The sequence below is a fragment of the Tigriopus californicus genome, chromosome 8 (genome assembly GCF_007210705.1).
Source record: "Tigriopus californicus strain San Diego chromosome 8, Tcal_SD_v2.1, whole genome shotgun sequence".
Taxonomy (NCBI): Eukaryota; Metazoa; Arthropoda; class Copepoda; order Harpacticoida; family Harpacticidae; genus Tigriopus; species Tigriopus californicus.
The window spans coordinates 4,277,659-4,290,464 of NC_081447.1; the positions used below are offsets into that span (position 1 = coordinate 4,277,659).

General features: G+C 41.4%; 1 protein-coding gene across 3 annotated transcripts in view; it reads right to left on the reverse strand.

Moving 5' to 3' along the window:
- Positions 1-309: 309 nt before the first annotated feature.
- LOC131885764 (facilitated trehalose transporter Tret1-2 homolog) overlaps positions 310-12,806 on the reverse strand; it is a 36,004-nt gene continuing 23,507 nt past the window's right edge. For 2 of the 3 annotated variants that reach the window (XM_059233914.1, XM_059233915.1), the window contains exons 2-3: positions 4,252-4,393; positions 310-2,260 (exon numbers count right to left, since the gene is read on the reverse strand). In XM_059233914.1, the coding sequence (XP_059089897.1) occupies positions 714-2,260; positions 4,252-4,393 (1,689 nt within the window). In that variant the 3' untranslated portion in view covers positions 310-713. Of the gene's footprint in view, positions 2,261-4,251; positions 4,394-6,745; positions 7,749-12,806 lie in introns of those variants that run through there. The other variant, XM_059233916.1, reaches the window with a different exon arrangement.

A 12,806-nucleotide genomic window follows, 5' to 3' on the forward strand; every position in this document is an offset into this window, starting at 1 on the left:
TCTTACTCAAAATAGGGATTTTGCGGCTCTATTCTGTCGACATCGACAGCTCTTTGTACAATCATGTTTAAAGGGTCGACGATATCATCGTTATGGGATAATTGACGTCTTTGATTCACTTTTTCATCTGAAACAGAGCCAAGAAGATAAGGGGGAGGAGGAGGGGGACTTGAAAAGACTAGAATTGCCTGTTTACTTGCTTCAGTATGGTACACACCTTATTTGCTAAATTAGCTACTTTGTTGAATGAATGCTTCTTCCCCAATAGAGCAAGTTCTAATCGAATAAAGGGTGCTTAAGGCATCGATGTGGTTGCCAATGTATATACTTTATCAAAGATCTACATCAAAAGGAAGAAAAAAAATAACCAGAGGAGAGAAATCATTTTGTGTAGGAGAAGGTCTTGAGCAAAAAATAGGTTTGCGGAAATCTAGGCCTGGATTGGCGCAATGGGTGAAACACGCACTGTCAGACAGAAATTGCAGAGCAATTTCTTGTCACAAACGCCCGTGTGTGTCGGTGTGGGTGTGAGTGTGCCTGCGTTTGGCTAGCTGGTGGTCTGCGATAAAGCGGGATGACTCTACTTCGGGGCCATCATATTTCAAGGCCTTTTCAGTTGGCTCTAATCAGATTAGAGTGGTTTCCCCCGACCGAGATTCGCATCCCAAGCTTGAGCACTCTTTCCCTCCCAAAGTTTTGGGAGGCTTGCATCCCTAGCTGATGCTGTTGGTCAGTTCAATTTGTTGTTGCGTCTGCGGAGGCTGATTATGAGGCGTCGTCGTTGTGGATGCAGTTGTGGCGTTGCCTTGTGCCTTGAGCTTCCGCAAAGGTAAACATGGGCACAAATTTGGACACTTGAGTCGCTTGAGCATGGGCCGAAGGCCATGGAATGCTTTGGCGGTCTCCTCCGCCGTTTTCCCATGGGTCTCGGGCAGGAAAATGAAAATGAAAATGAAGCCAAACACACACACCGAGCCGTAGAGGAAGAAAGGCACGAATGGGGCCACATTATAGTACATGTCATGGAATGTCTTGGTGACGACGAACCACCAAAAGTTGGAAGTCACATTGGATATGGTTTGGGTCCAGCGTCTGGAGCGTAACGGGAGAATTTCCGTGGCCACCACCCAAGTGAGGCTGCCCATCCCGATGTTGTAAGCGAGAGTAAAGAGGACGAGAATTGGAATGGGCAGCAATCGCACGTACTCCAATTTGGTGAGGGCGGCCCAATTCGTTTTTCCACTCAAAGCCTGAGGGTGGGATGGATCTTCCAAGAGAACGGTGGCATCCTCACCTTGCTCGTCCACCTCGTCCAAGGTACTACTTACGTTCGGGTCTAGGACTGTCTCATCAGCCTTGAGAAGGTAGAAGTATAGGCCCATGGACAATTGGGCCACAGCCATGCCGAATTCGGAAATCAGAAGGAGACGCCGTCTTCCGCAGTGCTTCTTCAGAACGAGCCCCAATATGGAGGAGAGGAAATAGGTTATCCCGATAATGAAAGCGCAATCCTTGGGGCTTAGCACACATTCGGCCTCCTTGAAGATCATGGCGGTGTAGAAGGTGATTGCGCCTTGGCCGGAGAATTGAAGAAGGAACATTAACACTAGTATCACAATGAACGGATAAAAGACGGAGCTATGAAGCAGCTCCCAACATTGGAACTTGGGTTTGCCACCCTCATGGTCGAGGTTGTCCGCGTCGGTCTCATGAAGAATGGCGTGAAGGTCATTGCGATGGAATGCCAGCTTCTCCTTGATTTTTCTGATCTCCACCGTGGCGTCGTATTCCTCGCCGCGAATCAACACCATGGACTTGAAGGCCAAGTCCTCCTCGTCGTTGTATACTAGCCAAGGTGGGCTCTCCGGAATGAAATACAGGCCAAATGTGAACGGGCACAGGAAGACACAACTGGCTAAGGCCAACCAATTCCACTCGAGGCTTCTGCCCATGATATAACACAGAAGAATCCCCAAGGAGATGAACACCTGAGGGAAGCTGCCACAGATATCCCTTAGGACTGGACGACATATCTCATGGATGTACACTGGCGAGATGGTGATCTCCAGACCAGCACCTAAGCCTAACAGGAACCTCCCGGCATACAGCTGCCACGTTTGACTGGATGCCATTAACAAAGTCCATCCGATGAAGAGGCTCATCACGGAAAAGGCCAGAAGCGATGCTTTTCGACCGATAGCATCCATTAGATAGACTGCGCTTAATGAGCCAAAGAGCGCACCCAATGCGAGAAGGCTACCTGGAAGGAAAGCATGAAAGGCACGCAATGAGTTTCATCTCAGATACTCGTCACCGATAGGGTTGACAAATGTTAAGACGTTAGTTTGTACTCAAAGGTCCATCCTAAGTCAGGCCCAGAGAGATGATCCATCTTATTTCAACGCTTCGACCTATCTACGTGCGTTGATCGGGGTCCATTTTCTTGACCAGCTCACTCACTCACTCACTCATTGGCTCGCTCGATCCTCACTCAAACTCAACTTTTTCACGATAAAGTGTGGAACTTGGGCGCATTAACGAAATCCTGGCCACCCAGTCCCTAACTATTCGCTTTCATTGAAGGGCTTTAGAATTATATCCCAACAAAAACAAGCATCTTATGTACGTGGGATTAACTTGAAACAAACAGTGTTAGACTCAACGCCTTTGAAATAGGAATATATATATATTGATATTCATCATTTTCGACCAATAGTGTACAAGCCTACATAATACAGAAGCTTTTAGAGCTTGTTCGATTTGCATTAACAAAGCCCCATCGGTGTAGCTATGAAACAGCGGTCGACGTAGTAAAGTCTTCGTAGCCAATTTGACGCATTGAATTTGAGGACAACTCGATCGATCACTTATCGCTCACGCCAAGGCCAGCCGATCGTGAAGAAGGCACAATGCCGACTTCCCCACGGTATTTCCCCCTCTCTTCATCCTCCCGGACTCCCTCCCCTCCTCTTCTTGGCAAGTGACCACCGCAAAAGTCGGGGAGACATGCAAACAATCCCCGTTGTCGAGGTTGTTTTTGCTGGATCCATGACACTCCATTTAATCACCCTCCTTGAGGTGAGTTGGAGCAAACTCGGCCCTCTTCCGGTGGCCGGAATGAAAATCAGCGTGTTTTGCGATATGTGGGAAGTGACTTCCCCAAATGACTTCAGTGGTGAGAAATGCTTTAGGTGCGATAATTCGAGTAGGGCTCCGACGTCATTAGCATATCTCTTTCCTTCAGGACTAGTTTACCAGAAGCAATTCCAGAAAATGGTTCCATTGGTTTCGGGAACATGAGATCTTTCGTGAGGAAAGTATGCGAGGAGGGAGCGACTAGTGTACATTTCAAGGCACTGAATAAAGTCCGGACGAAAAGAAAGTTTTTGTTTGGCGTTCCTAGCGTTCCTAGTCCGTCTTTTGCAGGGGTCTTGTACATTGGACAAGTTCTTCTTTGTCATTCAAGGAACTTCGAGTTGGAACATGGATTATTAGAGAGAAAGAAAGAACGCAAACTTTTCTCAACGAGTACTTCTCTTTCTCGGATCAGGTCGCGCGGCATATTGAGGAACTGTTCTGTTGGCTCTTTAGAAATGTTTGCCGTAGACAGAAATTGTTAATCGATACTTTCATATTTGAATATTTCGCTCTTGGGAGTGGACATACAGAAAAACGTGGCAGGTCTTTGTGGTCCAAAGCCACCCACTGAGTTGAGTTGAATTGGATGATAGGTTTCATTTAATTGGCTCCCCAACCGTAAAAACGACTCCAACCCGATAAGTGCCCGATTTTTCAGGCCTTGCTAGCTTGCGTATCTCGCGAAGGCCAAAAGCTTTCTTGACCTCTCTCTCGTTCTCTCTCTCAATTGGTTGAAAATATCAATATTCTCAGGACGACTGACAAGGTGCAGTGAGTTTGCACGAGCTTTGAAAAGCCGGCATTACCTTGGAAGTTTGACGATTGCCTTTTAGTATTCAAGGAATAACGTCGAAGAAATGTTTTACTTTGAACGAGTTCTCCTTGGAATGGCTTCCTCTGCACATTATCGGGGTTAAAAATTCATGAGGGTCAGTCCTTTCAAAACTCAAAGACTGCTCAAGTTTCAGTGGTCCTTCGTACTGTCCCCCAAACCCCGCAAAAATGTTCTGAACTTGTATTTATATACTGTTCATACAAAACGATGCAAGAGATGAACTCATGGCAGAACCAACATTAGAAGGATCCACGAAAAAATACACAATCTACACTTACTCATCCAGGTTGTTTCTTGGGTTCCGATTTCAATTGTGAGCGAATTGTTTGGAGCCAACATGGATGGAATGGCTGAAGAGGTGTAGGCCATACAGATGCCGTATGATATGCAACCCGTCGATACCGATACCGCTGCCAGGAGCTGAAAATTAATGATAAGGGGGTGGTTATTAATGAAAAAAAAAAGAGCAATGAATAACCAAATATATCAAGGAAGGAAACCCACAGGTTAATTATCAAGGAAGGAAACCCACAGGTTAATCAATTAAGCTTGTGCGGCGCTGACGCTTTAAATCAATACTATTTTCTAAAGAACAATGGGACTAAGAATAAGATCTTGATTATTGAAGAAAAGTCTATTCTCAATTTAACCAACAAGCTTTGCAATCGGCAAATGCTAAAACAATACAGCGGTGAGAAAAAAAACTATCAAAAATGACCTTGCCCAAGGTTTGAATACAGATATTCAACACAAAAAATGGAGAAAGCATATTGATGAAATTATTGAATTTTGGGCAACAACTGTATATATGATTTATTGATCAGATAGATAAAACCTTCCATCAATAAGGAGACATTTGGAGGACAAATCAGCGACTTCATACGTTCAGCACCATAACACGCGAAACTTCAGGTATCTGCGAATTGTAGTTGTACAAAGATGAATCTCTTAAAAGTTCATAGTATACACAGAAAGTCATCATTGTCTTTTCGATTGAATGTGCAATCTTAGAGATTAATGGCCACCACACCCTCGCCGACTCTCGTGTGACAAAGGCCAAGTTCAATCCAGTGCTTGAGCGACCGTTTTAAAGAGACCGAATTGTTGTGTTGAAATATTAACAATGTTCTCGAAGAAGCGTGGAAATCACCACAGACATTCAAAGGCCAAAGGCTGCGAAAGGATTGGGCTCAAATTCCAGTGAATTTACATAGCTGGGCTGTGGAAGGAAATTGACTCATTACACGTAATTTGTGTACTATAGCCCTTTGCTTCACAATTATCCTTCGTATTTCAAGAGACCTGCGTATGAATGGTTGTTTGTTATTCGGAATAGTTCTCCGGAAAGAGAAGGAAAATCATGAGAAAAGCAAATTGTTCAGAGATATCTGGCCCATGAAAAAAGGACGAACTTCACTTGCAATGGAAACTTTCTTTTGTATTCTGTTGATCACTTTTGTGATAGAAATACACACTGTGGCAACGGTTGTTTCGCTTAGTGGATGTTTTGAAACTTCAGCACGAAATCACCGTCATAAACCAATAAAGGTACAATTCCTTTCAATTGACAAGGTAGAACCCCTGTTGGTTTTGCCAATGTGAAGGAAATGATTTGATGGCTTTTGTTTCATGTTTGCCAAAAATATATTTTTTTTCATTTCAATCATGATACTGATATCACTTTTTTAGATTGCTGGCTTTGAAGATCATGGATCAACAAAATTTTGATGAGAAAACCGTCTTTTGCAGCCGGCTAATAGTAACTTTGGGAGAGATTAATTTAAAAAAAATAGGAGTGAAATCAGATTATATTGTTTATATATCCATGCAAATGATATTATCGTGACTGACAAATGTGGTTCATTTTAGAACTAAAATGATTTGTGCAACATTTGCCTAATCGTGGCCAGAATGGTTTTGTTGAAAGTCCAGAGAAAGCATGTCGTTTGAATAAGCCAAGCAAGTGCCGATCGCTTAGTTGCATGTCGAATCTTTCATATTTCGTCACCCACAACTAACGAACTGAAAATTGGAACCAGTTCCTCTTTCTTGGATCATTTGTTGTTATCCAGGCTTTGTGCCGTATTCCATTAGAAAACGGCTAAAAATATTATAAAGTAACAACCAATCGATAATAGAGCAACATATTACACTCAATCATGTGAAACATGATACAAAAGCTATTAGTTCAGCGTTCATATTAGTCTTGAATATTTGGATCCAAGGAATCGAGCTGACTAGTTCAATGTTTTCAATCGCATCCTCAAATACCTATCAATAAATGAAGGCAAAAAAGGGATACATGGAAGTGTGGAAATTGTATTTTTTATGTACGTATATTTCAATCCAGATCCGTGAAGGAACAACTTTGAATTAAGATTCAAGTTCAAATTTTGACGCCTTAAAATCGCAAGATGTTTGATATTGGGCAAGCAAGAATGCTATCAAAACTTTAATTAGAGGACCAGATTAGTTTCAGTATTGCTGCTCGTCTTCAAAAAAGCTCTGGCAAGCGTGTTTTGAAAGTACTCGGAATAAAATGATAAAAGAACATGGCTTTCTGTCGAAATTGATTTTCTGAATGTCCTTGTCATTAAAGTTGACTGCCTATTCTCCTAGTCATCATAAATCATCATAAATTGATTCGCCGGGACAATCAGTTATTGTTTCTGGCCTCTAATTGCTGTCTTAGGTCAAAAGAGTGCAAATTATGATCGATTCTCTCCCTCTCCAATCCGATCCCACAAAATTTCCTCACTCGACAAATCTTACCGGCACAGCATTTTTCATAATCAGATAGAGGCACATGAAGATGTGATCCGTTGCAAAGTGGTCACAATATCTGTCGGTGAAATCCCGAAGGATGCGTTGTATTGATCATAAACATGAGTTAGCTTATAGAGAAAGTCACTAAAGCTATGTGTGTGTGTATGTGTTTGTCGTGTTTGGAGCACCAAAGTCTAATCACTTGTCACTCAGTCTGTCTTTCTCATCGCCGAAATGGCCAGTTCAACTTGGAAATACACGGTGTCCATAGAGTATTGGAGAGTCGCCACGGCAGCCTCAGATGGACTTGGTGTTAGTTTGTTTCTCGATCGGGCGAGGACTTGGACAAAAGTATGAGACTTCAAATCAGCGTGGAAAGTGTCACTGCAAGACAGATCAGGTCCGAGTCTCCACAAACTCCATCCACGTACTAGACTAGGAGAATGAGGGGCACACAGGCAGCAGAAAGAGACAGGGACGGAGAAGGGGTCGTCCGTCGTCCGTGGTGTGCCTTTCCTCCACAAATGCTCAAAAAACGAGGATAATTCGGAAACAAAACGAGCTCATTCTCGCTAGATTTGAGGGGACAGGGGCAACGACACTCGCGCTCCTCCTCCTTCTCCTTGTTGTTGTTGTTGTTGTTGTAGAAGTTGCTGTTGTCGTGATTGTTGTTGCAGGGGGCGCGGTGCCTCCGCGGTGCTTGTAAAACTCGACACTCATGGTTTCAATCAGGTCGTGGAGAACGGTTAACGTGATACCCTTGAGCCCGATCTCCACCACGTTGTGGTTTGACACTCAAACTAACGCGTTGAGTCCGCTCAATGCTGTTTGGCAATCCGAAATTCAGATGGATTCAAGAAGGTCCAGTGTTCCGTGTGTGGAATCTCAAGCTCCGCTCAATTTTTCATGGCCAGCGGACATTAGCTCTTGTCACTTTCTGTCTCTGCATTGGCAGAACGAACACTCATTAAAACCTCTGTCGACATGGAATAGCTCACGAGAACTGCTCTTCTGCCATAGGTTTAGCCCCTCCAGTCAAGTCGGAGTCCCAGTTGGCCTCGTATCCCTTTAACACTAAACCCTAGTCGCTTCGCCACGTTGCGGTGAATCCTTCTCCAACCCTTGGTGGTACGCACTACGTAGTACCTCTTCCACGACGGACAAGTTGTACTTCTCGAGGGGAACGATTCTCCTCGGGGCTTTCTTTATTCCCCCTTTCTTCTCTGCTCCGTTGTTCTCTTCTTTCTTATTCGCCTCCTTCCACGTTATATTATTTTCATTCTGGGTTTTATCCGCTCTTAAAGCGACTGAACATGCGGAGGTTCGAACTTCGATCCTTTCGACGGGCATGAACTACCAGAAGCCAAGCATTCAAAGAGACTGTCGCTGGTTTATCACCGGAATAGCAGAGGTATTTCTTCCCATGTCGGACAAAGACCCGTAAGTTGTTCCAAGTTGAAAAAGGGGAAGGTCAAGTTTACGTGGACCTTCCTTAAGGCCGAATCTCTTACTTTGATAAAGTCAAAAAAGGCCGAGGGATAATAGTCTTGCGAGCGAGTTGGCGGATCAAGCATAGTGAACGTGTTTTTTGATACGAAAAATGGAAATTAATCGTCCCTGAAGTACCCTTTGAAAATAAAAACAATACTCCAATAAAAGCCAATAAATGGAAACTAACGGAATGATTTAAAAAAAAACTTGCATATTTTAGACGCTTAAATTTTACAAAACAAGTGATAAATGTCGGAGCCTTACGTTCTAAACATGCTAGAATCTAATCAAAGTGCCAACAACTGGATCATCACGATCTCTTCGGGAAGACAAAAGGGAGTTTTAGTGCAGTATTACCAAATACATTTTCATTGTCACGATCAATGGATAGAACTTTTTGTCCTCGTCGCTGCACCGTACTTTTTGTTTAGTTTGGAAGCCTGACATTGAAAACAATTGTATTAGATCACATTGAATGGCATCTGGTCACAAATTTAAATTTAAGACATATTGCATTATAGTTATTATGATTTTCCATATGGGAAGGAGCAACTAGTGCTAAGTCAAATGAGTGCGAATGCATTAGAGGCTTTTACTTGAATTTGTCAAAACTGGCCGGACTTGATTGAGGCTTTTCAAAAAGGCTCTAGTCCAGACTCTTCATAATTGGCTTTCATTTTTTGATCAGATTTCTTCACAATAACATGCATTTTTGGAACTCAAGTAAAACTCATCTTTCAGTTTCCAATTGATGTCAGACTCTAGCTCACCATGACTTTGTTTAGCATTCGTTCATTTCTTCACTCCAAAAACATGTCAAACCACAGGTTTGGAAAGCTTTTTCTACCATGCATATCCATTTGGGCATAGGGAAAGCTTTTCTTTTCAAACGTGCTGTTGGATATATCGAGCGTTTTTTTAAACCAAGAGATAGTATCACGATGCTAACTCTAGTATGTGCATGTCAACTGCCAGTTAGTTCACCTTTTAGGGAGGGACTGGAAAGGATGGGACCCTACAATCTTCGCAGAAGGTACGAAAGGTATCCGAATCAATACATTTTCAAAAGCATTCACAATGAGCTTTGTCCAAACCATGATTTTAGGTTCAATTCTAGTAACCGTATTAGCTTAACGTGCGTTTTGAAAGCACATTCAAGTTCTCTAGAAATCCGGTCAGTTTGAAGAATGATTTTCTCCTCTCTTCTTTCTTGGATTCCTTCAATATTCAGTCTCCTGCTCGCTTATATTCGTAGGGATTATGTAAGGCCTTTCATTCTCTCCAAAATACGAATAAAATTGAATCTGCAAATTCAATAAGTAATTTTCAAAAGCATCTTGATTTATCTATTCTGTCGTAGTTGATATGTTGGCAGTTCTTAAGTCAAACTTGGTTAAGCTTTTGGCACAATTCCAAATCAATCCTATATTTATTGGCTGTCGGGTCCGCCAATTGTAATTCGTGGGTGGATCAGATGCTATACCAATTATTAATTATGAAACTAATATCTTTCATCAAGAACTGCTGGGAATTTCTAGGCCCAAAACTGGAGCAGTAGAAACTTTTGCCAAAGGCTTAGCAATAGTACATACCAAATCTAAATTTTAAAAGTACTTTTCTTTTTTCTGCTCTTCAAGACGTTTTTTTCGAATAAAAAATGCAAAATATTTGAAGAAAAAGAAAGTCCTTCAAAATTGAAATTCATGGCTGTAGATCACTGTCGATTGAATATTTGGCCAAGTGCGTTTTTACTTGCAAAAAAGGACATGAAATAGGCAAAAGATTTTTTACTGGAGGGTGATACCTTAACGGGTCAAGAAAAAGTAATCGTCTGAGGTTATGGTCAAGCTTCAAATACTCAAGATCCTTCAGAATGGAGGCTTTGAATTTAGAGTCCACCTCCAGGGGTTTCAAAGGTGATGTTAAATTTATGATTTAAATGCGTTCATGCTTCGATCAGTCCGAGGGTTTATTAATCAATAACCCAAAACAAATGTCCAACAAAGATTGCAATCGACTAAATTCAGGTTGAAAGTCTCACAATAGTAGACGTCCTGAAATTCTTGGAAGTGCCTTCGGCGATTATTTAGACTAAATTTGAAAGTTAAGGGATAACCTGGTATTTTTTCAAGAAATTGCAAAAATCGTAACGAATCAACAGAAGTGGAAAAATGGAGAAATTTTGGAACCTACAATTAAATTCAAGTCCCTGCTCAATCCACAGGGTGGAAATAGCTCAAAGGTCATGTTTGGGGCCCTAAAAGTGTTTCTTGCCACTCAAAAATTGTCTTGATCATATTGAATCTAAGGTTGAAGGATTAAAAACACTGAGTGCCATATCAAAAATGATCCATTTCAGTCTAGAAAAAATATTTAAAACCTCCAATGATTGGGTTGTTCTTAAAGGATTCGCTATTCTTGCACTGAGTGTTCCACTTTCAAATGGTTCGAGGTTGGGCACGGAATGCCTCACCTATCATCCCCTCGGCCTCTTACCGGCCTTCAGCATGCCCATAGCTTTACGTCTGATCTCAAGGTTGCCCTTACTTGCATTTTTGGGACACGGTTGTGGCTGTTAAACTATCGAAAGGTTACCAATCTCCTGAAGAGGAACATTGGACAATTTATTATCCCTGTTATTGAAATACCAAATATCAAGGTAATTTGAAGTGGGGAGAAACATGTCCATACAGTATTTTTTTCTCATCTTATATTCATCCAAGGCATAGTTGCCTTACGCTCTTTTTGCATAAAGCCTCATGAATAAATCTAGGTAAGAATTTTCGCTTATATGTTGTGGTTGGTCTGGTATTTGTAATATTCTGAAAGGAATTCCACATCAAGGACCGTGATCTACCGCTTTTAATTAGTCCTAAATATATTTCGCACAGATTAGTCGGGCACTTGGTGGACGCTCGTAATGCCGTAATTTTGTTGGTTCCCAACTATTTGTCCATAACCTTTGGATGAGGCCTGCATTGAGAAGATTTGAGAGAGCAACTCCTGGATAACGTACAGGGTAAGCGTTGTCAATGGCGATATAGTTTTTTTCATTGTAGGAGGTGGCGCCCTCTTCTTCCTCTGTGTCTGGACAAACACGTTGAAACGAGATAATACGAGTTCTAAGATGCCAAGAATTAATCGCTAAACCACATATTGCTTGAGCATCATGACCTGATGAATATATCATCAACTCTCTTGCGAAACATTTCAAATGCTGCAAGGGTAAAATCTTTTATTCGTAAGAAATTAGACGATCTGGAGGGCGTTGTGCAACACCTTGAAAAGCGGTATTGACCTTAAGCATTTCCAAGCACTTGAAATCGAAATAGTTATAGTTGCCTTTATTACGAAAAAAATCTGGCTTCTGTAGTTTAAAAAGATCGTTTGTTAAATATCTCATTCTAGCCTAATGTACTCTTCTCTGGAATATCGTGTCGACTACGGAGCCCATTGTGACATAACGTTGGAGACCCCATAACTTTTAAGCGATACAAATCATTGGCAAACATCATTCAATTTGTTATGTTATGAGATTTTAAAACACTAGGAAGATCCAAATCCACAAAAATTAGTTTTGAATTGACTAAGAAGTAAGAACTTTGAGAAAGCATTTATAGAAGTTCTGACCATAGTTTATCTTGTAAATTTTAAGTTCTTCCAAATGTTACATTTCTGACTTCCAAGCATTCCACTAAATGCCTTTTGTCTTGTCCGTATTGGGCTCTTTTGTGATGCAAAAAGTGCACTACTAAGCAATGTAGAAGACCTTTGATTTGATTTACAAAAGTGCAACAAGCATTCTTTTTCTTGCAATTGTGACCTGCATTTGTTTTTACATCAAAAATATGGAATACCTGCGTAGCTTGTATTGAGACGACACACTACGAATTATTCGATCATGTTTCCCGAAGAATACAATCAAAAAAGATTTCTTAGGTTCCCATTAGTGACTCTTGAAAAAAAACTTCCATGGTAAAAGGCAACGAGTTCAATAGGCTCTAGATTGATGTGTATCGGTAAAAAGGCCATTTCGCACTCACATTCAAACGGGGCAAAACTAATCAATTTATTTACATTGACTAATTAGGACTGTGCAGCCCTACTTCACTTGTGAGGTTGTTTGACAACCGAAAGACAATCAGAACATTCAAATTTTTGCAGATATCGTCATCATTAAATGGTAATGGCAAAAAATGTAAGGTTTTTTGATTGGAAGAATTTCCTAAGGAACGGAAATATCGTCAAACTTCAGCTATCTCCTCTCGTTTTTTTTGTTTCAAGCGGGAATTTGCTTGCACCACATTATCAGTTATTCATATGGTCAATTTACCATATCAGGAAACCAAGAGGATGTGGCGACCCTGCAATGTTCTTCTCTCTTTCCCTTCTTCCTACTCATACTAGTCACTCTTCTTGTGATATAAATAGCTAGGAACACTTGTTAATAAACCAGTCCACTACCAACTCCAACTTATTCGGTTGGTGGACCTAATGGTCCGCCACAAGGAGCAAGTTTCTTGTGGGTGACATATTCACTTCCTGCGTGACAAAAATGAAAGTTTCGATAAGTGTA